The following is a 27,921-nucleotide window of genomic DNA, read 5'->3' as shown; positions in this document are numbered from 1 at the left end:
TTCGTGGGATTTTCTTTTAGCAGTTGTCACACTTTCTTTTAGCAGAGGTCAGGAAAAAAATCACCAAGTACTCGACCAGAGTCAACTATATTGCACTGTATCATTGTAATGTTTGTACCATTGACACTGTATCTGGCTGCCCGTTCACTCACACACACGCACACACAAATTATAACTTTTTATATAATTAATTATTAATACATTTCCTTTCTTTTAGTACCAATTAGTGAGAGTGCAGAGCTCTAAAGATGTCGGTTCAAAAAACACTTTGATCCAGTTGGGTGTAAGGAGGGATTTCTAGACAATGCTTGTGGAGATTTGAGACTCCTGTCTTGTTTCTCATAGCGTTAAGAAACAATGAAGCCCCTTTCCCACTGGACAAAACCCCCACTAACATCTAACAACTAACATCTTGCTTCTCACTGTCTTTAGTGGGAACGGTTACAATCAGTGGTGGACAGTGTCAGTAACAAAGTACATTTACTTGAGTTGTACTTAATATTTTTGTTTTGAGTATCTCTACTTCACTTGAGTAAAAGCTTTATTTCAAAAGTAGTGAAAACAGCTGATCTACAAGGTCACACAGCATCACGATCGGTGCAACACATTGTGAACATGTAGGATTTTTCACGTTTTTTGAAGTTTCTGGAAAATCTTAGCATTTTTGGGGAAAATGTCTATATCTCAATACAGCAATACAGTTCATATTAAAAAGAAAAAGTATTTCTTAATTTGTACTTTTGTACATTTATTTTTGTAAAAAAAACAAGTACTCCGGTAGCCTACTTTAGCTTAAGTACAAATGTGACAGAGCAACTCATAATTGAGTAATATTTCATCAGGAGTACTAAAGTACTGCTGAAGATGTGTTCAGTGTCCAAAGATTTGTCTCTATATAGCCTGTCTACTCTGGTTGCACTGTGACAATGTAATGTATGTAGATATCTCTTATTTAAATGTTTTCTTTTTTCTTTCCTGGAAAACAACTAAATGATGGAGCTTGCGTGAAAACAGATTTCACCCACTGATTTACACCTGCAAAATGTGACAAATAAGTCTGATTCCGTTTCTGTAATCAGAATCCTTTATTATAAATCCCTTCCCCCCATTGCCCTGTGCCTTTTCCTACTGTACTTGTGCACAACGGCAAAACATTGTCATCACATGTCACAGAGAGAGAGAGAGAGAGAGAGAGAGAGAGAGAGAGAGAGAGAGAGAGAGGGAGGGAGGTAGACAATGTATGTGTATTAGAGAGAGACGAAGAAAAACAGTTGGGACGATGTACAACTGGTAATCACATGGCCGCGCTACTCTTTCATGGCACTAGGTTAGCGGTTCACAATCTTTTCTGGATCAGGGCCCACTTGAAAATCTTGAAAGTGTTCGCGGCCCACCCATCTGACCACTTAACTGACCAATATCGTCCCGGCCTACCGGTCGGGAATCACTGCTCTATAGGTAGAAATTTAGGGGGCTGCCCTTTAGTCCGACGGCCCATTATTTCAATGTTCCAACAGTCCACAAAATGTTAGGTAGTGTGGTGTTAGGCTTAGGCTTAGTTATAATGCGTGCCGTCGGACCAACAGTACTTTGGAACAATGGGCCATCCAACTAATGGCTTGGCACAGAAATGTAACTGCATAAATGTATGCGTTTATTATTTGGGCAGGTCTACAGGTAGAGAGTTGCACTCTACTGAGCGTACCTTTCTAGTTACAGCTTTGCAGACAGAAAGTGACTCACAAAAAGGCACAGGGTGAATCGTCACATACAAACACACACAAAGTATAAAACGTTTCAGATGGCTACATTTCTCCACTTGGCAACATCTTCGAACACGTGTCACACGTTTAGCTCGGCTATATTGTTATTAGTCGGAGCTGGTGACGGCTGGCTCTTCAGGCCCTCCGTGGCACACCGCGACGTCTCCACGATGAGCAAACGAGGGATGCACAGGGCCAAGAGGAGAGTCTTGTACTCCTTGCGGAAGTTCTGGTTGAGGAGTCCGTATATGACCGCGTTGAGGCAACTGTTGAAGTACGCCATGAAGTAGCTCGTGACAAAGAGCCACTCGGGTATGTTGGGCGCCACCTGAACAGGGTTGATGGCCACCGCCAGGCCGATTAGGTTCAGCGGAGCCCAGCACACGGCGAACAACACAAACACTATGAACATGGTGAGAAAGTTGCGTAGGTCGCTAATTTTCACTTTGGTCCTTTGCTCCGGCTTGACCCGATGCTTGACCTGAATGACCAGCACCCATATCCTCAGGTAGCAGTAGGACACCACCAGCAGCGGGATGCAGAAGTGGATGACCACCACAGAGATGGTGTAGTAGGAGCTGACCGTCTGGGCGAAGGTGCAGGAGTAGATGCGCGGGTCGTACTGCAGCGAGCCCACAAAGAAGTTGGGCACGGTGGCGATGGCCGTCATCAGCCAGGTGAGCCCCAGGTAGCAGCAGGTGTTCCTCTGGCTGTACAGGCGGTCGTAGTGCAGGCTGTGGCAGATGTAGCAGTAGCGGTTTATGGCGATGGCCGTGATGTTGAATATGGAGCCAATCACGCTGAGGCCCATGATGAAGCCGCTGGCCTGGCAGTGCAGGTCGCCCATGGTCCAGTCGTTGTTGAAGATGGCCATGAGGACCAGAGGGTAAGGGTACACCGCCACCACCAAATCTGCCAGCGAGAGGCTCACCACAAAGATGTTTCCTGAAAACGACAAAGATATCAGATAATAATAGTGATAAAATAATAAATATCTATAAATGCGTGAAATCTGCGCGCATGTTATTGAAACTGTCCTTTGCGTATGCCTGATCAATTTCAAGTTTATGGAATGCACAGAAGTCTATAGCTCCTTGTAAACTATTTACAGTTTACATTAACCACGTGACCGGTGTGGAATCTGAACACTGGTGACACACACTGTCTTTAGCGGAAGGCCTCACGATGTACAGAAAGTGCGTTCGAGCTAGAGTAGAACATAGTGACAGGTACAATTAATGACTGACTCAGGATCACTTACAAACATCTGGAGTTCATCCAAAACCCCTGTACCATTCCTCTGTTTACACACACACACAAGCGATGTACTGTAGCACACACACCTGGCTCCGTGCACATCCAACACACACGAAGGCAACGTATGCAAGTGCATAGACACACATGTGAAGTCTAGATATAAATACTGTGAGGACAAAGAAACCTGGCTCTTGCACTTGCTCCCGGCCCTTCCACCGACCACATGTAGCAGCAAGGCCTCCTGTACCTCTGTGCTGTTTTATACAATAAACCACTTAAGGAACTTGTAATTGTCTGGACCTTCCAACTATGTTTCACACTTGTACAATATACTACACCGGCACAGTTTCTGTTATGTTCTGTCTGCATGGACAGTTGTGGGGATGACTGACTCATCCTCTGTGCATCAATTACCTCCAATGCACAACAGGTGCGTAATCAAACCTGTGTCCAATTAGTCTGACTCAGGCCAAGTGTGCTTTCCATTGGGGTCATTTGAGTGCAAAATGTGTGTGTGCAAACTGAGAGTTCCACGGACGGAGAGTGGTTGGCAACTGAGAATGCCCTGTCACCCCAGGAGGTTGGCATTCTGCGGACCTGAGGGAGTGGGTGGGGACATAAGGGGAGAGGAGAAAAAATACCCTTTTCTTCTTTCAGCTCCTGCTTTACCTCTATAAATGGATGTGGGTACATGAAAAGTGCTGGAACACCAGCCATAGAGGTGGCGAGTGGCAACGATTAGTTACCTTTTAAGGACGTGTGGACAGCCTGTCTGTAAATACGGCTCACTTTCCTAAATGGCGGTGATCTTATTTTGGAATCGGAGTCAGCTATTTGACTTCTGGCTAGCTATTCTCTAAAACAGTGGTTCTCAAACGTTTTCGTGTCAAGGACCCCCAAATTAATATGTAATTGACCGCGGACCCCCAATCTGAAAAGGGACCACCAGAAGAGAAGATTCTCAAGATTAGAAAAAAAAAGTTCAAAAATAGCAGATGTACAAGCTCAGCCTGTATACCTTTATCCGTATAAAATATGGCTTAAGTGGTTAAAATGATTGTGAGGCTGTATTAACACATTTTAGCTGGGGACCACCTGGAACTCCCCCAAGGACCCCTGAGGGTCCCCAGACCCCACTTTGAGAACCACTGCACTATAACAGCAGTCAATTAATGAACAGATACTAATTGTCAAGTCGGTAAACTGTATGATTATTTATTAGCACTGTTCATTTCTATTTAAAAAAAAATCTATTTTAAAATGTCCTGCTGCCCTCAGGTAAAAGTGCATTACAATATATCAAAACTGAACATGAGTGATTTCAGTGTCTGATGATGTCCAGATAACTTCCTGCCTTCCGATGGCAGTGAATGACACTGGATCCTCTCACAAGACATGAATCATACCAATAACTTTTGACGTTGTTACAATGTAACTGCACTGGGTTGGGGAGAGTAAAACTATAAATCCATTTCATAGAGTTCTGGCCCAGGCATACAATAAAAAGGTGGAAGTTGATGCAATGCAAAAGAATATACATCCAGTGTTTACTGAGTTTACTGTGTTTACTGAGAATTGTGACCCATGGCATCTACTGTTTCATGGTAGCATTGATAGATTATCTATACAGAAATAAGTAATAATGAAAACATTTTTTCATTTTACAGTTTATATATTTATATGTGCTTTTCAAAACAGAGTTACAAAGTGCTTTACAATATCAAGATAAAATACAGCCATAAGGCACAAACAACATAGTCAATAAAGATTCAAATGGTAAAATAAAAAACATTTAAAAAGCAAACAATAAAAGCAACATTTTGAGAAAGACAATGTGCAAGGAAATAAATGAGGATAAAAGATGCAAGAAAATCTAAGAAAATCTCTGCATGATTTTTTTAATTGACACAACTTCCTCAAGTGAAGATGTAAAAAGCCAAAGCATAAAAGGAAGCCAGGAGGACCAGCTGTGGTAGCTGGATCAACCAGGGGTGGAAAGTAACTAAGTACATGTACTCAAGTAATGTAAAAATGTGAGGTTTTCTTTTATTCATTTTCATACATTTTACTCCACTGCAATTATTTAAAAACATTAGTTAGAAGTTACTTTGTATTTGTATTGTATTTAAATTATTAAAAATACAAAACATATATAAAACGTAGGGTAGGCTAAGTGATATTCTTTTTGTTAAAATAAGTGTTAAATAGCTCAATATTCTGATAGTAATCATTGCTATGAGTGTTTGTTCACTAACACGAGTTTCCATGTCTCTCCAGCTCATTATTAAACAGAAAATGCATGTTCAGGTTGGGATACCAATTTGATCCAATAAGGAGAGAGAAATCACATAGGATACAGATTAAACGAGTGAAATTGGAAGTGACGACACAAAGAAATGAGCAAAAAGAATTGGAACTGGAACACTACACAACTGAAGCTAATGAATAGGTACTCTCTTCTGATTAGCTGAAATTGAGACCCCTGTTACTGAACAAACACTCTATAGCAATGATTACTATCAGAATATACTGCTTGAACTTTTATTTATTTGTATATTTTTTGGGGGCTTTTTCTGCCTTGTCCACAGTGAAGAGAGACAGGAAACGGAGAGAGAATCGGGGAGTGACGTGAAGCAAAGGTCCGTCGGGATCGGGAATTGAACTCCGGACTCGCTGTCAGGCATTAGAGTAGCGGTGTCAAACTCATTTCGGGGTAAGGGCCACATTGGCAGACACGCATGTGTGCTCGCACATGTTCACAGCTGTCACTTGGCTTTGTTTTCTCAGTCACTGCTAGCCTATATCACGTTACAAATTGTGTTTGTCAAGTGATTAAGGAATGTACCACATATGCTCTAATGATTAGAGCATATGTGGTACATTCCTTAATCACTTGACTATAATAGTCAAAAAAACGTTCTCATTTTCCCATACTGTACATCTGCTGGCCTAGGTCCCTCTGTTTTTATGGAGGGTTTTCCCCAGAGAGGGGAGAGAGGAACATCATAGGACCTCATGGGCTCTGTGCCTATGCATAGGATCCCACTCTAACAGACCTCTGATCCGATGGGGAGACACGTGTCCTATAGGGTGACAGACACGGAGACCCCCAGATACCATGGGTACCTATAGGCCACCTGGGGTAGGAAGCTCAAATCCCTACACCATTGGCACCATTATAGGTAAATAAACAGGCTTTCCAATTGCCAACAGAGAAATAATCTGCCAAGCACACATTTCCGAACCACATTTCTACATTGTGGTATTGCTAATTTACGTCAAAGATCAGAGTACTTCTTCCACCACTGGGGTCAACTAGCAGATATGAGGGATGTGATTGTTATCAGTCCATCTGTTATAAACATGAGATAAACACATGGCCATTTGGCTCAGTAAGCACTAAGCAGCACTATGTTTGATGATATGAGTCCCCAGAGCATATTTGATCTTAAGCCAGACCAAAATGTATGTTGGGAAAATAAAAGGAGACCCCTCGAGGGGGACGAAATTCACGCTCGCTAGTCACTACTGTATGTCATAGGTTGAGAGGAAATCTTAATGTTATGCACACTGAAGGCGTCCCAGGTCATGGTTATGCTGCGTTTACACAGCTACAAAGCTACAGGCTACAATTAATTTTCAAAGGAAGCTACTGAGATGAAGATGTAGTGAAGAGTCAGTGAAAGAAACAAGTATCGAAAAATACAAATACCGGTACTCAAGTAAAGTGCAGAAACTAAAAAAATATACTTAAGTACAGTACTCAAGTAAATGTACTTTCGTGACTGTCCACCGACCACTGCACATAACTCTTCAAGCCGGTGTAATTGATAGAAAAAGAATGGTGAATCTGCTAAGAAACAGGAAGCACTCAGCCAATTCTGGATTAAATTTAGCATCCATTCCTTGTCAGCCATGGCCTGTCCCCCAAAAAATTGACCAGATAATACTTTTAACACACTAAATATAGCTTTATTCAATGTCAAGCCTTTGGCAGGAAAAAACAATCACTTTAATCAATGATTTCGTCCTGCTTGTCTTGATATTCTGCCAACAGGCTTTTTCAAAAATGTTTCAAATTGCATGGCCTCAGATCTTCTACAAAGTGTCAACACATCATCTCTTCACTCAGGTTGTTTCCCCACACAGGACCTGAACACTGCAGTCATCAAGCCACTCTTGAAAAAAAGAACAATCTAGCCATGTCACTAATTAACAAATGTAGGCCCATATCAAGTTATTGGCACTAAACAATGGCTTAGATATCGCACAGTCAGGATTTTGACCACAATTTAATAGGCTCTATGCACAGCAGCCATAGTGGGAATGAATTGGGCGCCTTCGTTACTTCCTTCACAGGTGTTACCAATAATACTGATTAAGGCTCCGTTCCATTTAGTGTAGCACAGTAGTTGTCTTATTTTCAAGGACCCCATAACTCTGAGAGTGTACAAATGGAACCAAATGGACCCTTACGGGCCATTTGTACACTCTCAGAGTTACACACCCACCATAAGGGGCCATTTGGGAACCAAAATGGAGTGTTTCTAGTGAGCCAACATGCACGATATCAGCACCCTGACCAGAATGGAACAGAGCCTTCATTAGTATCATTGGTAACATCTGTGAAGGAAGTAAGAAGAGGCCCAATTTCTTTCCAATATGGCTGCTGTGCATAGAGCCTATTTACAATGTAGGCATTTAGCAGACACTTAATCTAAAACGATAGGTCAACACAAGGTTATACATCAAATGCATAGAAATAGTAATCTAGGATCATAGGTAAACCAAGAACCTATCATCAGTCTAACAGTAGAATATAAAAAAAAAACGATAATCTGTACATTGAAACTATACTATGCCAGGTCAGCAATGTCCTGGCATCAGTCTACATAACATGCTATCTAAATTACATTTTAGCCTTTGCATAAGTCTGTAAGGTGGTCATCGAGGCTAGGGCAAGTGCTACGGGCTAAAGTGGAATCTGAAGAGGCGAGTCTTCAGATTACACCTGTTTACACTGATTACAGATTACACTGACTGAGACTGCTTTTGTTAATGTCTTCAGTGACATCCACTTATCTCAGACAGTGGCAAAATGTCAGTCTTAGTATTGTTAGATTTCAGTGCTGCATTCAAGGTTTACAGGTACAAGAAGCGACCAGCCTCGACACACAACATACAGTATTACTAGACTGACTAGAAAACTGGGTGGGACTTTTTGACACAGTATTAAACTTGTTTAAATCATACTTAAAGCACAGGAACTACCTTGTGTCTATTGGTAATTAAACATCTGAGCGGACAAAAAAATGGAATGGACAGAATAGAGCCCTGTAAGGCTCCATTATGGGGCTTATTCAATAATGCATAATAGTACATGATGCCACTGGCTCAGATTTTGGAAAACAATACTAAACATTGAACAAATCAATGATTGGATGCATTAAACCTTATACACTTCGGCGTACAATAAATAACAAAAAATGCAGATATGGTAGATCTGATATCTCTTTAAAGAAACATATCTATAATACATTGGAACATTTTGAAAGTTTGCCCAAAATAGGGATGCCAGAGCTAATGTGTTTAAATACAAATGTACTCCAGGAGCGGACATGGATGAAAGGCACAGTTTCAAGACACCTTACTAACGCACGCCTTGTCCATAATCTGCTGAGAGCACAGTTAAAGAACAATTAAGAACAATATCCTATAAATACGTGAAATATCTGTCCGCATGCGCGCGTGTCTGTCGTTCACGTATCTAAAGAACCGTACAACCAACTGACTTCAAACTCGGCGAGTGATCGGCGGTTGTCCAGAACCGCCAATCCAACCACTATATATATTTCCATATATGGGCATACTGTATATTAGGGGTGTCACGATTCACTTACCTCACGATTCGATTCAAAATCGATTCCTAGGGTGCCGATTCGATTAAAATTGCGATTCTGCGATTAATTGATATTCGATTAGATTCTGCGATTTATTGCGATTTATTGCGATTTTCTAGGGTGCCGATTCGATTAAAATTGCGATTCTGCGATTAATTGATATTCGATTCTGCGATTTATTGCGATTTTCGCCATGAAAAGTTGAATCATACACTTCAATGCAGCCAGATCATGTCAGGCAGTCTTTCTGACATTGATTTCAGACAAATTGCCAGTGAAAAAGGTACTAACTTATAAAAAAAATCTAAAAAAAAAAAAAAAAAAAAAAAAAAAAGTTTTTTTTTTTTTTTTTTTTTCAAAAAATCGATTTTAATATTTTGATTCGATTTTTAAAATCGTGGCATTAAGAATCGCGATTTATTCATGAATCGATTTTTTTTGACAGGCCTACTGTATATGGAGATCTGTTTGTCCAGAACCAAGCCTCCAGAACCCAGAGGGATAAGTGAAGCATGGCTCTCCTGGTGGCCGACTCTGGAAGTGCAGCTTACCACGACTGGGGCCAGATACATGAATGAGCGAAAGCGGTTTCGACCAACGGACTCGACTCACAAGCTTGTGCACGAGCTTGTGCACGGAGGTGACACTACTGCGCATGCGAGACGACACAAAACCACGCGGGTGAGCCCCACGGCGTCACCTTCAACAAACACGGAAGAAGGGGTAAAAAGGGAGTATGAGCTGGGTGAGAATGGATGGGGATTTCCGGTTATCACTCTATTTCTTTTATAACCCTATGTCCAGAACTTAAAGAAATGCTATAATTCTTTGCAATGGGTACATCTTCAGCATCAGAGTGTATTTGTGAAGCCCACAGTATCTGGCCATGTGCCGTGCATAATTGTCATTGTGCTTTACTTTCACCCTGACATGATACATCTGTATACTATATTGTCGCTGTCGGGCAGAAACCTAGTATGTCCAACACTGTTGAGCATTAATTTACAAAAAAAACTAAAAGTTGAAATATGGATGTAATAAGGTTTCTCCCCAATAGCAAAGATATACTGACTGTATGTGCTGCACATCATGCAGCGGTGTACAGTTCTCTATGGCTGACACATCTCACTCCCTTCATCAACACAATGAGGTGTTAATGATCATTCTGTTCAGTGAAGTATGCCTCTTTGTGTAATAAAAGTACTTTTATTAAAACAATACTCCATTACCTCTCTCTATTTCATTAATCAACTTGACCACCTGCCTACCTGCTGCTGCAAGTAACGTCTCGACTGATGCGTTAAAAAGATCGGCGCTTGACACATAAAACTGCTGAAAATACACAGAACAGAGGGGGATTCTACATCTGGATCCTAGAATAGATATTTGCGAATCAAATGGAATGCTCTGGTAGCTCTCTCATGTTCAGGGTTTGATGTGTAAAAACAAAAACAAAACACGGAAGAGATTTTCTTAACCACTCAAGTCTTATATACTTCTTCGTGCAACAAATAGCAAAAATAGCCAATCTACAAGCTCATAGCGCATCACAATGCGATGCGTTGTGAGCCATGGCTATTTTCATTATTTTTAAGTCGAAGAAAGAAAATTTGGACAAATTTGCCCAAAATAGGGATGTCAGGGTTAACGTGTTTAACATCTATTTGTAATTAAATTGATATTTATGTTCGAAAATATCACAGTTTAACAAACATATCAGACAGTCTACAAATGCATGTATTTAATTCAGTCTGACCAGAAACACATTGCCTACCCACTAGCCAGGGGGGGGGGGGGGGGGGTACATCAAAAGCAGATCAAGCCCTGGAACACTCACATGTTGACCCTGAGCAGGTTACAGGGTTCGGATTGGTTGCTGCTGGTCATGCGGCCCCTAATCAGAACTGTAATAAAAACGTTGGTTGCTCTGATGCAATTGGCATTTACTGATCACATGCTCTGACCCAGAAGAATACATCTAGTGAACTCTGCTAACAGATGATCCTCTCTGTGAAAGCCTATCTAGACTAGGGAGCTGAGAGGTCGTCATATGATGTTACAGCAGGTTTGAACAGAGTGAGAAAATGTTCAAATTTGTATAATTCGCTACAGGGTCATCAGTAGCTGTTTTCCACTCCAAGAACTATGTTAAAATTATAAATTCTGAGGGGGGGGGCTTGAAATGATAAATAATTGAGAAAATAGCAGATCTTCAACGTGCGTTGCAAGCTTGTAGATCAGAAATTCTATTTTATGACATACCTCTCCCTTCAGGGAGGTTCTAATTATAATGGAAACAACAAAAAAACACCACAGAACTTCACAGGTTCCATTGTATGGGCCATATGGGCCATAGCTAGCAGAAAATGATCTTGCAGCCAGTCATTATAATTATTTCAACTGCATCTCTACTGATTAACAATTAAAAAGAAAACGTAAGAAATGTTCACTGAAAATAGCTGTATTTGATTTGATTTGATTTGATTAAAGACAGGTGCCGTGATTTTCAGTGATCCCCCCCCTAAAACATAATCATCAGGTATTATGGTTATACTAGGAGGAAGATTTTTTTCAAAAAAGTGTACAGAAATTGTTAAAATTATGTTTTTATGTAGACACGCCTCCAGTTCATTAACACATGGGGTGCCAGAAGGATAGGCCAAATGGATCACCGGGAAAAAAAACATGGCTCGCATCTGCGATGCGCGACCCCCCCCCCCCCCCCCATTGTAACTCGCGAGTGAAATGTTATGGTTCCAGGCTGTAGCCAGGGTCGTCGCGCTACATGAATGGATGCTTTTTTTACGTGGATTTGCTTGTCGTGGAGTCTAGAGCTTTAAACAGCAAAGTGCAGTCAATAGGGAGAAAAACAACGTAAGTTGTTAAGAAAAAATCACACCCTGTGTGAAGGTAGCGGCGCCTTTGATACATTTTTTCATCGATATGTGTTTATAATGTGTTTATTATACTATAAACACATTATAAACACATATCGATGAAAAAATGTATCAAAAGGCGCTGCGTACGCACCTGACCAATCAGAACGTTGACGCACACGGACAAAGTCAGGTATAGAGCAGGATCCGCGGCTAGCGCCGCTAAAAATCACACCCTGTGTGAAGTGAGTGGTGCCTTTGATGAGCCCCGTATTGACCCCCGTATTGATGTTGTCATCAATGTTTGTGGACAGACATACATACATACATATGGACACACGGACAAAGCCAGATATAGGAGTGGTTGCCTTCGGCACCACTCAAAAATGCTGGCACCCAATGTGTTAAGTATACCTGGTTCTCACCTTCTCCACCACCTTAGCACCACCCACCTGTCCTAGTCCCTCCTCCTCCTCACGCCCACACCTGTTGTGTTATGATAATGAGGGGGAGGGTATATTTTTACTGTCACTAAAGCGCTGTTTTTCTATTGGCACGTTTGACCCTCAAGGTTTCAGCCTCCAGGTAGAAACTCAAAATAATCAGAGAAGACATAAAACACCATAAATACACCACCAGGGGGGCTTAATGAAGTTCTATCAACCTCATAGACACATGAAAAACAGAAAAGTGCAAAACCATGGCACCACCTCTTTAAGAATTTAAAAGCACAACAAGTCAAAGTATTATTATTAGACATCAGTGGTAGATTGTATTAGTAACTAAGTACATTTACTCAAGGACATTTTCAACCTGTCTTCATATAATTGGTCCTCCCTAATGCTCATTATATGGTACCATTCTTGTCTTGGTCTGTCTCTCAGGGGAGGGCTGTGGGCAGTTCACAAACCTGCCAACCTCATCTGTAGGCTGGTTTGGTCAATAAAACAAATATTTTGTATTAATGCGAGAACAATTTCTTCTAATATATCTGCAGTTTATGTTAGCTTGGATTGCTCATCTATGATGTCACTGGTAGGCGGGTTTCTGAACTGTCCATTGCCACAGTCCAAGTAGCCAAAATGTTACCATATTATAATGAGCATTAGTGAGGACCAATTATATGAAGACAGGTTGAAAATGGACGAAGTCGTCCTTTAAGTGCAATTAGGTACTTTTACTTTACTCGAGTAATTCAATTCCTTGATATTTTAAATACTTCTACTCCACTACATCTAGAGGCACTTTTAATATGCAGCAGGTTGCTCCCAGGAGATCCCAGGAAAAAGGAGCTTCTTGTTACTTTACCTTTAACACGAGGAGCACTGCAAGACATGCTGCTTGCTCTTGTGTTGCAATTGTGTCGCTTCCAACAATATCAGTTTGACAGTTCTTATATTCTGGGGCCTTTTTGTGAATTATATCAAATATATGATTAAGTTTCAGTTGTTTAACTCGATCTTCATCCGGTAATAATCCAATTTCCTTCATTTCTACCAGTACTGTATGTGTGTCCTGGGAGGACATCTGATAACATTATTCTGCGCTACCTGCGTTTGGTTTTTCAACTTTAGGGAAAGCTGGCCCATTATTGGTGGCACTGAATTAATAAGGCAACCATAAAGGTTTCTTAAAAGATTTTACCAGTGGATTGGATTTTACCTTCCTTTTTGTTTAGTTTTTTTTGTGTTTTTTGTTTTGTTTACCTCATGTGGACTATGTCACTAGCACATAATACGTTCCAGTATGTACCTCGCGTACTGAACCTGCTGCTATCTGTTTTAACCTGCACCTTGTGTCTAACCTCATGTACGTACAGTGTACGTACCTGCTACTTGTTGCACCTTATGTCTAACCTCATGTACTGTACATACCGCTACTTTTTATGCATATGTATACTGTAAATGTATATATTATAATTTTCGTTTGACCTGCTTCGTTGCTATGTTTTCTCCTTGCTCTCCTTTTCTCTCTGACCAACCTTTTCCTGAAAACTAAGAATGATGAATTTTAAAAAAAAAAGGATTCTATTTCAGCATGCTAACTTTACAGGGAGAAACGCTGTCGTTTCTATTAGCTTGGAATCCCCACTGATGATGCCATTGGTAGACAGGTTTTTGAACCGTCACTGCCCAGAAATAGCCAGAAATGGTGCCATCTTATAATGAGAATTAATGAGGACCAATTATATAAAGATTGTTCAAATAAATATTAAATAATAAATCAATAAATATATAGTGTAACAACAATAACACATTTTTGATTTTAGATAAGATTAGCTCCATTTCCTCCCCAGGGGACAGGGAGGCAAAAAAAGGATGGATTTATAAATTAATAGGCATCAATGAGAGCGTTTCCATGGGGCCGATGAAGACCACCCAACTCTGGCATACAAGGTGCAATGGTGAGTGAGAAACCTGCATGCAGCCTGTGACACAGGCAGCTCAGGGCACTGTGGTACACCATATCTAACCAGATCAAGCATTTTGGCAGAGGCATGCATGCAAATTAGATCACCATAATCCAGTAAGGGAAGGAATGTAGCCTCAACCTGATTTTTCTTTCCCTTTGCGACAAAGGAAAAGCACCATTTAAAAAATAAAATCCTTGCTTGAGCGTGAGCCTCTTTACTAAGTTTTTATGCTAAATGGTCATCAATTAAAACACCTTAGTACTTGCACTGTGACGCTAGTTCAATTTGACAGCCCTGCGAGGTTACCGTGCCTGAAGGAGAAGCCGATGTCTTATTACAGGAATTGGAGAACAACAACAACAACAACAACTAAAAGGAGTTTGGTAGCCATTAGATTAGGTGTTAAAACAGTCTATTGGACATGACGCAGCAAACACAGACCAGAGAGAAGTCAATGTGAACATGCATTCAAGACGATTTTTCCTGGTGGTTCAGCCAGTTAGCTACACACTGTACACAGACCATACTGTATGCTCCAAGCGAGCGTGAGGTCCTGGGTTCCAATCTGACTCCCGTCTCGCCAGGGTTATAGTTGATGAAATGATGAAAACTAGAAAACATCTTAGTTAAAGGTAGGGTAAGTGATTTTCTTTGGTTAAAATAAGTGTTAAATAGCTCTATATTCTGATAGTACTCATTGCTACAGAGTGTTTGTTCAGTAAAAGGAGTCTCCTTGTCTCTCCAGCTCTTTATAAAACAGAAAATGCATTTTCGTTTCAGTTTCAGTTTCATTTCCAATTTTATCCAATCAGGATAGAGAACTCAATCAGGATATAGATTAAACAAGTGAAATTGGAAGAGATGACACTAAGAAATGAGCAGGCAAAATTGGAACTGGAACACTATAAAAATGAAGCTGAAAAATGGGTACTTACTCCTGATTGGCTGAGATTTTGACACCTACCGGAAAATGTATTTTCTGTTCATTAAAGAGCTGGAGAGACTGGGAGACTCCTGTTACTGAACAAACACTCTATAGCAATGATTACTATCAGAATATAGTGCCTTAACCTTTTAACAAAATATTTTTTGTTTTAACCAAAACATATCACCTTTAACTGAAATAAAAACAAGGCTTTACAAAAAATATATAACTAACAGAAAGTGTATTTAACCCATTAAGACCTAGAACCGTCTCACTTTAGATTTATTTGGCTATCGGTGCCGCGCTATGAGCTTGTATATCTGCTATTTTTGAAAAATCGTGAAAATTATGTTTTTATATTTTTTTCCGAAAAACTGTTAGGATTTAGAAAATGTTTAGAAGCGGCCTCAGGTCGTAATGGGTTAAAAATACATGGCATCTGCCTGTCTAAATTGTAAATTGAAAAATTGCCTCGGTGGCCTGACCTCCAGCCCTCAGATGGAAGGAGCAGGACAGGAAGGATACACAGACATCCTGGTTCACAAAGAAAGACAAGAGCTCAGATCAGTCTGGGTTCAAAACACTGTGCCGTTGTGGAACCATCACAAGCCCAGTCCTGACATCCACCTGCCCTCTGATAGCTGGTGGAGAAATATATCCCACATCAGAGACATTCCAGATGCTCCCAGAATGACACGGTCAAGGTGGGTCATGAAAGCCCCATTCAGATTCAGAATGGACAAGTGTTGATTTCGTCGACTAAAACTATGACAAAAAATGCTCGTCAACTACCGGTACCTTTTTTCACTGACGAATACTAAATAAAAACAAAATAAAAACTAAGCTACGATGACTAAAACTAAGACTAAATATATTGACAATTTTGTCAGCAAATAAAAATGACTGAATGACTAGTGGAGAAGAGATCCAGTAGAACTAAAAGACAAGTCATTTTATGTTTGGGGTGGGGTGGGGTGTTGCACTCTGAAAATAGCGGATCAACAAGCTCACAACGCGTCGCGCGCTTGTAGATCGGCTATTTTCAGCATTCAACCAAGTGTAAAATCAGCCATTACAACACCATCAAGGCACCGCCAAAATGCATTTTAGTCAACTGTAGATTTAATAATATTGACTAAAACTAAATGGAATTTTATTCAAAAGACTATGACTATGAATCAAAATTTGCTGTCAAAATCAACACTGGAATGGACCAGTGCTGTGGTCACACAGAGCACAATAATCCGAGGTAGTCAAATACTTTCTAGGACTAGGTTATGTTTTGTTTAAAGAATGTCACATACTGCACTACGCAAGTATTAAGTTAGTCTCTTAATGGTTCATATTAATAATAATTATTATTACTATTTTTTTTTTTTTTGAGTAGCCAATTATTTTGTTGCTCTTTTTCTCCCCAATTTAGTGAATTACTCCTCACACAGTCTGTGTTGTCACTGCGGTGCCCTACTGGCTCACCAGCCGGTGAGGAGCCCCCACCGGGAGGACACCAACACTTCCACCTCACTCCTCCCGCCCAACACCCCCTGCTGACAGGTGCCGCCCCCAGCCCTTAGAATTAGGTGCTGTAACAAATAATAATCACCCTACTCGCCCGCAGTGGTGGAAAAAGTAGTATGAGTAAAAGTATATACTCATTACGCAGAAGGTCTAGAGGTTCTTTGAAAATAGCCGATCTACAAGCTCACAACGCGTCGCGTTGTGAGCTTGTAGATCGGCTATTTTCAAATAGCCAAAGTTTAAGGGCTGAAGTTGTGTGTATGTTTTGAAAGCTAAATCTACAAAGTAACTAGTAACTAATGTGGTCAAATAATAGTAATGGAGTAAAAGTACAATATTTGCCTCTGAGATGCAGTGGAGTAGTTAAGTAAAAGTATTGGAAATGCTCAAGTAAAGTACAAATACCTCAAAATTGTACTTAAGTACAGTACTTGAGTACATGTACTTAGTTACGTCCCACCACTGCCCGCCCGTCTTCCCTCCCCCGAACACGGGCCAATTGTGCTGGTATAGACGCTTGACGAAGCCGGATGCCCCGGGGTGGATTCGAACCCCTAGACTAGACCCCTAGGTTCATAATTACTGTTGAAGATAAATGTTGATCTGGAAAGTATTCAGTAACAGTAAATCATATACAGTTATGGTTGAAAATGGGAAGCCTTAGTTTATTTGTAAGCACAGGAAAAGCAAACAACAGCTGTATATCCTAAGAAATACTGTACATGTGATGGGATGTACAACTGACGGAAAACATGCATTTTTCCCATTGACATTTCCCAAAATATTTATATCAATTCATTTAAGCCTAGAATCAAGTCATCCAGGGTCCTGGTGAATCATGACCATAAAACATTTTTTTCTGTGATTTTTATTTTATTTTATATTTAATTATATGATATACTATATTTAATAAATACCCTGGCCCTCATTTATCAACGCAGCGTATAAACCGCCATATATTTTTCCATATATTCGGCCGTACACCAACGTCGAAGTCACATTTATCAACGCATCCTACACAGCTGATCCGAGCGTACACTTGGTCCCAGCGTTGATAAATGTGACGGCTGAAACCGAGCGTCATTTCAATAACACGCCCTTAAATATTCTCAAAACGCCCTGATTTTACGACATGAAGACGAACCAGAATACGACCAAAGACATGAAAAGCCAATAAGAAACCGTTTGCCCCGCTCGCCTCGCCTCGCACACGCCTCTCTCACTCACTCACTCACTCACTCACTCACTCACTCACTCACTCACTCACTCACTCACTCACTCACTCACTCACTCACTCACTCACTCACTCACTCACTCACTCACTCACTCACTCACTCACTCACTCACTCACACACTCACACACACACACACACACACACACACACACACACACACACACACACACACACACACACACACACACACACACACACACACACACACACACACACGCGCCCGCCCAACTTCGTCTTTCCGTAGCGTAGCGGTACATGAGACTCGGGCGGAATGCAGTGATTCCGTGCCGCCACGTTAATATTGGAGCGTCGGGTTTATATCCTTAACCCAGCCAGGTTGTGTAGCCTACATAACTCTCTATGACATAACTCCATAACATAGGACAAGCTACTGTAAGTTTGTAGACCTCACTGTCCATGAAAAGGACTCCCGGCGCAAAAGCGCTCGTATATTTTTGAAAATAGCAGATCTACAAGCTCGCGATGCAACTCTGGCTTGTGAGCTTGTAGATCTGCTATTTTCAATACAGACAGATCTACAATCTTATCTGAATGACTGTTAAAGCAGTTTGTTTAAATTACTTTATAAAATGATATATTTTCACAGCGATTATTTATTAGTGTAGATATACACATTTAGGAGTGGATTATGTGTCCAGATGCTTGTCAGACAGTCAGACAATGGTGCTCCGCAGGCCTAGAATGGAATAAACGGGCGCAGCCAACGTCAACAACTGGTCTCGACCAGACGTGAGATCTCAGCGTACCATAGGATAAAGCCCACGTCAGGATATATTGATAAATGCCGAAAATTGCGGTGAAAACGCCGTCCGCCCATTATTTGGGCTGTACCGCGTTGATAAATGAGGGCCCCTGTGTTTTGCCGTTTTCAAAAAAGTTTTTTCACAGAATCAAACGTTTTATGGTCATGATTCACCAGGACCCTGGATGGCTTGATTCTAGGCTTAAAATAATTGATATAAATATTTTTGGAAATGTCAATGGGAAAAATGCATTGACTATTTTGAAGTGGAACCAGAAAATGTCCGCCACTGCTATGCCCTATAGATGTGGTGGGGGGACATTACTGTATGGAGAGAAGCTTCTGGGGTGATCCATAAGCTGTAGTACAGTTGTTCCGAGTCTTACTTGTGGCTCCCATCGCATATGACTGTTTCTCACAATGAATATATCATGTTACACAATGTACACTAGGCATTTTTATGGCAGACTGTAAAATGTGCAGTGCAGTATACAGAGAAAGGGGAAGCCACTTGGCTGTAGTAAAAAAAAAAAGAGTACAGAATGTATAGCGTGAGAGATCGACAATCCTACAGACAAAGCAAGAGCCTGCTCTGCCCAGTGGATTAGCATTCCTGCAACTTGCACGACATGCGTACCGACTGCCAACGTCAGTACCAATTCCTGGGGTTCGTGTGTTCCTCTGTCTGTCAAAGCCTCTGGCTGCGTTCCATCATTTCCAAACACCTTCGGTAGAAATCTCATCCGCAAAGCTGACTGGCACGGAACACTACTCTTTGATTCATACGGCTATATTTACTCAAGATGAATGGGTATTAATGCAAAAACGTGTAGGAGTTTTTGGCATCCGACTGACTATCAATGCCAGGATTATTACTATAACTGTATATTCCATCTAGTATTACATTTGACTGAAGCCCACTGTGCCACTCAATGAAAATGACTTTTTTCTTTAACAAAAAGAACGTAGCATGATGCTTCATTAGCCATTATAGTCACAAATCAGTCATTATAGTCACAAATTTGCCATTAGACTGAGGTAACAACAGTTAATTACTGTAAGGACCCTATCTGACACTGTTACTGTGTGCATTCTTATTTATTTTATGCTGCACAATGCAAGGCTTTTGTTGAGGGTGTATACTGTTGTATACTTTGATTCATTATTGATGGTTCTTTTGTGTGTGGGGATCTTTTTAAATCGGTTAGGAGGTGCTAAGTAAACTGTGAACAAAAGGAAAAGGTCCGCACACCATCTTGATGCTCCCAACATCATTTAATAAATACAGCGGTCAAAAAAACAACACGGTTTCGTCCGATGTGGCCTTCGTCAGGCATACTAAGCGAGAGTGAGGAGACAGGTATATAAAGAGACAAAAGTGGGCAGAATTCACAAATCACTGAGTGAAGGCACCCGGGGACAACACCCCTATTTGGAATTCACAGTCCGACAGATCCATAGATAAGCCATCATTATTCCTATGTGGCCATCAGCAAAAAAAGGAAAACATTTTGTATACATAATAAGTGTCCATACTCTATACAAAATCCCTGTCCACAAATTTGTATGGAAACAAAGCTCCCTGAGCTATAAACAGAGAGTCAACACAGTCAGATATATACAAAAATGTTAAATGCAATAAAGCAATATAAAAAGACAAGACTAGTATATATGTTACAGGAATTCCTCATTTAGACCATGAGGACCCATAGAATTGAGACTCGTTGTAGCAGGCGGCGCTCCTGGTTGCCTTCTCTGGGGGGCCGTGCCACCTTTTCAATGCCTACATAACGGAAAGCCTACATAAATGTTGGTGCTCTTTTTACCCTGCTGTACTGTACTTTCTTTTGCCCTGTAATTTTATATTAACTGTTGCATCATTCCCCTATCGAGATCAATAAAGCTCTTACCTACGTTATCAAGAAAGTCCAAATAATCTTTTAGTAAAGGCAGCACCCAGGATGAATTAGTAGCGACTATACTGTTTGAACTTATGTTCAAGGGGCTGGAGAACCATTTTGTAAGAGGTTACACATTCAATCTGACAAAAGTGATATAGACAGCCGACAGCTCAGCCAAGAATATCGCAATCATAATCAAAGTCAAACTACCAATCAGACCTGCAGTGTCTGAAAACGTAAACTTCAACAGCCCTGAAAGCAATCAGAACGTCGGGAGGCAGAGCCAAGAACGTTCCACATGAGAGCACAAATCATAACAACTATGAGAGCTAAGAACATTTATGGAGCATCATTTTTACCTAGATGACAGGACTCCACTTAAAAGGAATTATGTTGTTAAATGTTATTCTTTTCGTGGAATACTATTTCAGATTTATTCCACTTCAGTTTACACACGCCATTAATTGCAGGCTGTTTGTAATAATTAAAGATTCTGATCTTTGGCTTGTGGGACTTCACTGCTTATCACATCAGAAGGTGACATCACTGACATGTTTATCTAGCGTTGAATCAAAGTGGAGTAGAAGATAAGTAGAAGACACTCCCTAATCATGCGGAAATCACAAACTGTCCTGGATTGTGTGCCGAGCTGCTGCAAACTACTCTACACAACATATGGCGTCCATCAACATTCCCCAGAGAGAAAAATGTACTTAAGTACAGTACTCAAGTAAACTTCATTACTGTAATGTGTATGTACTGTAGGCTACATGTAGTGGAGTAGAGAAGAAATAGAAATTCGGCGAATATAGCTATAGCAAGGAAATATACTGAATTACCCGATTACAAAAACAAATCTTTTTTTTTTCACTCAGTGTAAATAAAGTTGTTTGATTGTTAGTTGTTATTGTCTGTGAGCACATAACCACCACTGACCTCTTAAACTCATTTATATACAGGACCTGTAAGGTTCATACTTGGTTAACCACATGGACCCTAGCATCCCTTTTCTGGCCATGTCATAGTAGGCGAACATGCTGCAAAAACAGCCGATGTACAGCATGCGCTATTTCAGGCAAAGAGATTTGGTGTAGAGGGGAACAAGCAAAAACCCCTGGGGGACCCTGGTCAACAAAGTATATAGGGTTTTAAATGGTTATACACACACAAAATTGTGAATCTCCTCAGAATAAAATAGATTTTTGGCTGGCAGCAGAACCATTGAATGGCCTCTAGATCAGTGGTTCTCAAACCTTTTCATGTCAAGGACCCCCAAATTAATATTATATACTGTATTTGACCGCGGATCCCATACAAGATTGTGTTGTTAAAACTAAAACAACATTTCCAAAACGCCGTCCAAAATTTCCAAGCTCACAACGTGTCGTGATGCAACGCGTTGTGAGCTTGTAGATTGGCTATTTTCAAACAGCCGAGGTATATATGTTAAAGTGGTTAAACAAATGTTTATGCTATACCAACTAATTTTGCTGAGGACCCCCTGGAACCCCCTCAAGGGCCCCTGGGGAGGTCCCCGACTCCACTTTGAGAACCACTGTTCCAAAGACATCCTTAAAGAACAACGACCGACACTATGAGATAACACACATTCATGCCACATTAACGGTATATGCTATATGTAGTGTTATGCTCTACACAGCTTCAGCGTGAGGGTGTCGCATGAGCAGATCTACAGACAGATCGGCAACGCCCAATTATACTTTGTCATATGACGCCGGGGCTTGTAGATCTGCTGTTTTCGGTGCTCAACATCGTCATATAACGGTGCATTGATGGCATAAATGATGCGTAGCCTGCGGGCTAGTTCAGGCAGAGACACTGGAGAGGTTTACACCCATGCACAGCGCTATGTGGGTGATGTGCAGTATGGGACGTGTCAAGGTGACCAAATTGCCGGGCTTATTTAATAGATGTATCTCCCTGTTCTGAAATGGTTGTCTTCTAAAGTGCTGAGCAGGGAGTAAAGTATAGCAGAGACTGAGCAGAGCATTTCTCAAGCCATTAATGTTCTCAATCTACTTCTGAGTCACTCGACTGAAATTAGGATTAATTAGAGAAAGACAGGCAGTGTGTGGAGCAGAAAATGCTATTCAAATGACAAATTACTCGTACCCTCTTGTGTGGGACCAGTCAACTGTGATGATCTCAATGTATGCGGTATGCCACATAATTGTTCTGAATGTTTCACAGTGGAACTGCCAATACATGCTGTGCTGGCTGCTGCCAAACTGGTTTGGCAGCTTTGTTGGTTAACATAGAGAGGACAGTGAGGCACATACAGTACTGTATGTCAGCCATGTTATGTAATATGATATTGCAATTAAAAGCTGGTTTCTTCTCCAGTTCACTGACCGTACAGCATGCCAGCTGATTACCATGAAGTATCAGCTTCATGTCGGGATCAGCTAGGTTACAATTTTGCCACGACAATTAGTTGCTATGGTCTGAGGCTGCTTAGTGTCTTGTCTAATAGTGATCTATGGGTTCTTCTGTTTTACAACAGTTCATTATTATATGCTGTACTACAGTGCAGTAGGCAGTGGTGGACAAAGTAGGCCTACTCAATCCCAGTACTTCGAGTCAAATATTACTCAACTACGAGTGCACGTTGCTCAGTCAAGTACTGGAGTACTTGACTTTTAAGCATTTTAAGTATTCAAAAGTACATGCTTTTAAAAAATAATCTTTGTAATATCCATGCATTGCTGTATTGAATATTGAATAGAAAAACATTCCAATATTTTCCAGAAACAAAAACATTAGCGGTATTATTATTTTCGCTATCCTATATAAAAATTGGCTTAGGGGAGGACCGATGGGTGGGCGGACGGCTGGACCTCTGACCATATAAGGAGTACCCAATTCAGCTACGCCCAAATATGGAGTGTTGTCTAACCTCAATGTGTCATCATGGCATCAGGTGCAAAACAATTCAGTCAGCTCCATATAAGGGAAATAAATATAAAAGGGACAAGGTCGGACATATAGGTGTGAAGGCGTAGTGTAGTGGATCGAACTCTAGTATTTGAAATAGGTCTTAAAGGTAGGGTTGCGACATTTTGTGTTATTTCTTGGTTAAGTACTATATTCTGATAGTAATCATTGCTATAGAGTGTTTGTTCAGTCACAGGAGTCTCCCTATCTCTCCAGCTCTTTAATTAACAGAAAATACATTTTCAGGTAGGTGGCAAAATGTCAGCCAATCAGGAGAGAGTGCATTTATCAACATCATTTGTATAGTGTTTCAGTTCCAATTTTTCTTTGTGTCATCACTTCCAATTCCACTTGTTTAATCTGTTTCCTGTCTGAGTTCTCGACCCTGACTGGATACAATTGGTATCCCGACCTGAACATGTATTTAATAACTGTCCACCAGTAGACCACAGTATGTCCTGACATTATATAACCTCCTAACAGAGATTGGACCTTCTTTCCTTAGATTAATTTCTTTATTCATTCACACTTTGCCATCTTAATTTTTGTTTTTGTTTTAAAGTGGCAGCAAATGGGTAACAAATGCCAAAGTATGTCCTTTTGGATGAAAATAGTGAGGGATAAAGGTCACAAAAGGTACAGATGGTTTGTAAACCCACAACGTTGACTGATTTCTCGCTTGTGAATGAAAACGTTCACAAAGTTAATTGTGTATGATGGCTTGTGTAGGATATCAAAATAGACTTTAATCTCATCTTCAAAATAATACATGTTAATTATAGATGGGGGGGGCTGCCATGGCAACTGTACAAGTAACAACAGTTCATTACAGTAAGGACACTCACTCTCTAAAGGGGCGGCCATAGCTGAATGGTTATTTTGTACTGCATAATGTAAGCATTGTCGAGAATGTATGTTGTTGTATATTCTGTTCATTATTTGTGGTTACCCTGCTGTATCTTAACTTCTGTGCTGCCTCTGGCGACTGGAGGTTTTATCTTATCTACAAATCTATTTTCACAGGACAGGCTCCTCCTGCCTGATGAAGGGATTAAGGGAACAAGGAAGACGGTAAATTAAGATAATAATATGAATGGCTGTAGAGGAAAAGTTCTTTGTTATTGAAATGCTCTTCATACACTGCACTTTCAAAGTTGCTGAAAGTCAGTCGTTCTCAAAAGTGGGGTGCAGGCGGGACCCTCAGGGTACCTTGGGGTTCCAAATGGACCCTTAATAGGTCTGTAACTGTTATTGGGGGGGGGGGGGGGGGTTGAAATTAAAACGTCTGAGAACCACTGGGTTAAATAAAGTAATATGAGACTGAGAGCCAGGATTTTGCATTGAATCACCCTCTTGGCCACGTACGCTTGAATGCTCATCTCCTTAGTTTCAGTGTCATGTTTATATTCTGGTTATTACTGTAATAATGAGCTACATGTGCAGCCGCACTGGCCTGGACGCAGGAATGTTGATTTACCTGTGTTGTAAATCCAAGGATGAAGCCAGATGGAGTGTTAGTTATAAAGAGATTAGCGTCACATTACACATAAAGTATGTTTCCTTAACCATAATGACAAAGAGAAAGATATAGTCTGTGGAACAGAAGAGGAGAGGGCGGGGGGGGGGGGGGGGGGGAGGACTAGAACCCATCCCTGAACAGATATAGGCTCATTCACTTGTGTTTTAGCTATAGGCTATTAATACTTTAATACTATTTAAAAAAAATAGCAGATCTACAAGCTCATTGTGCAGCACGAAGTGACGTGCAATGAGCTTATATCTGCTGTTTTTGAATAGCCAAAGTATGAAAATGATTGTGACACTATATTAACACATTATTCTGGGGGAAACTTTTTCCCCTGGTACTCCCCCTCCCCCCCTCCACGCACACACACACACACATGATTAAAATCAACAAATACATGAATCAAAGCAGCTTAGGCCAGTGGTTCTCAAAGTGGGGTCTGGGGACCCCTAGGGGTCCCCAGCAATACGGTATGTGTTACGGTAGCATCACAATCAGTTTAGCCACTATTAACCTATAGCCTACATCGGCTACAGTATATGAAAATAACCAAGATCTACAAGCTCACGATGCAACTTGTTGTGAGCTTGTAGATCTGCTATTTTCCAAAATATCAGACAAAATGTGAACAAAGTTTTTTTTTACATTTTTGCATGCCATTTTAACAACACATATCTTGAATGGTGGTCCCTGGCAGAAACAATATGTTCAGATGTGGGTCCTCAGCCAAATACATATTAATTTTGGAGAGGGTCCTTGACATGAACCACTGGCTTAAGCATATGTCTGTTTTAATGAATATAGGGGTTTACGTGCTTAAAAGATGTTCAGTACTTTTCTTCTACTCCACAACATCTCGAGGCAAATATTGTACTTATTTAGTCCACTACAATTATTTGACAGCTTTAGTTACCAGTTACTTTGCAGATTTGGATTATTATTAAGACACAACACATTAACCAACTAAGCCCTATTTTGTACTTCAGTGATTTGTATACATTTTGAAACCTGAAATGGGACTTTCTGCATAATGAGTAGCCTACTTTTACTTTAGGTACTTCAAGTATATTTTGATGCCCACACTTTTGTACTTTTACTCAAGTATATTTTGAATACAGGGCTCTACTTGTAACAGAGTATATCTACATTGCAGTATTGATACTTTTACTTAAGTGAAACATTTACATTTTAGTACTTTTCCCACCACTGGTTAAAAGAAAACAAATTAAGAAATGTGCTCAGTTTCAGCAGAAGGCAGATCATTGGTGTAAAGTAACTAAGTACGTTTACTCAAGCACTGTACTTAAATACAATTTTGAGGTACTTTTACTTTACTGGAGTATTTCCATTTTCAATAGTTTTACTTCTACTCCACTATCTCAGAGGCAAATATTGTACTTTTACTCCACTACAATTATTTGAAAACTTTAGTTCTAGTTACTTTGTAGATTTTGATTATTATTACAAAACATACATTACCCACTCAGCCCTGCATGTATACATTTCGACCATTTGAAACTTGCCGATCTACAAGCTCACAATGCATCACTGCAGTGCTATGCATTGTGAGCTTGTAGATCTGCTATTTTCAAAAGATTTTTTAGACATTTTACACATTTGAAAACTTGTGAAATGAGGCATTCTGCATAATGATTACTTTCTACTTTTGGAACTTCAGCATTTTGATACCAATACTTTTGTTCTTTCACTCAAGCACATTTTGAATTCGTAACAGAGCACTTCTACATTGCAGTATTGATACTTTTACTTAAAGCAATGGTTCTCAACCAGTGGTCCGGGGACCACCAGTGGTCCTTGAGGGGGTTCCAGGGTGTCCCCAGCCTAATTAATAGTTAGGAACCAAATGGACACGTATATGTCTGTAACTCTGAGAGTGTACAAATGGAACCAAATGGACCCTAACGGGTCCATTTGGTTCCATTTGTACACTCTCAGAGTTAAATGAACACTGATGATGATGATACAGTGTAGATTGGGACCCCCAAGAAATCAAAATGGTTGAGTCCCTGGCATATCTTTTCAAATGGGGGTCCCTGGGCTAATATGTGTGAAGTTGGGGGTCATTGACACGAAAAAGGTTGAAAACCACTGACTTAAAGTAAAAAAAAAAAAAAAAAGTAAAAAAAAAAAAAAAGTACTTTTCCCCACCAGCTGCATGAGGATATCATCATCTCACCTGCATTCCTGAGCTTCTTGTTCCTGAACACGGACAGTATGACCAGGACGTTGCCCACGATGTCCACCACGATGGTGAAGATCAGCACGCTGGCCAGCGCCGTGGACACTCCTGGGGGAGCTGCTGTGGCGGCGGAGGAGCTGTCATTCTGCCGGGACAGACAGCGCTGGACGCTCACATTACTGACCGCCTGATCCACATCCATCATGACCATGTCCGATGATCAGAGAGCTGATGCAGCCTCCTCCATGTTGCTTTGTTTAGTTCGTTTTTACTTATTAATTCAACAACTTTATGATGAAGAACTTCATCTTCATGATGATGATGATGAGTCCTGTCCTGGAACTGTTTTAGACCGGCGAAGTCTTCTTCATGACCTTCCTCTTCTTGCACTAACAGGCTGTTACCAGGCAGACCAGGAGGAATGCATTGGTATAGCGACTAAATTGGGGAGAAAAGGGGGGTTTTAAAAAAAATGTTGGCTACTCTAACATTTTTAAGAAGAAAAAAAAAGAAAAGGGGAAAAAAAAGTCTGACCGCTGCTGACTGTGGGCATAATTCTAAAACAAAAAAAGATTGTTGGTGAAGAAATTATATTGATATCAATAAAGTCAGGGAGGTCATTTTATTCCGTATCGTCGGATCGTCCTTATGAAGCCAAACAGGTCCTCTACTGTCAGCCGCTCCATTCTG

At 40.6% G+C, this 27,921-nt stretch overlaps 1 protein-coding gene across 1 annotated transcript; it reads right to left on the bottom strand.

The window, feature by feature from the left end:
• Positions 1-102: 102 nt before the first annotated feature.
• mtnr1c (melatonin receptor 1C) lies at positions 103-27,921 on the bottom strand. The gene is made up of 2 exons (XM_084041640.1): positions 27,229-27,921; positions 103-2,708 (listed from the first exon to the last, which is right to left on the bottom strand). The coding sequence occupies exons 1-2, from the start codon at positions 27,440-27,442 to the stop codon at positions 1,843-1,845; spliced, it is 1,080 nt and encodes a 359-aa protein (XP_083897766.1). The 5' UTR covers positions 27,443-27,921; the 3' UTR covers positions 103-1,842.

This window comes from Gymnoscopelus microlampas (genome assembly GCF_963454915.1).
Source record: "Gymnoscopelus microlampas genome assembly, chromosome: 18".
NCBI lineage: Eukaryota > Metazoa > Chordata > Actinopteri > Myctophiformes > Myctophidae > Gymnoscopelus > Gymnoscopelus microlampas.
This window is presented reverse-complemented; position numbering and strand designations above follow the sequence as displayed.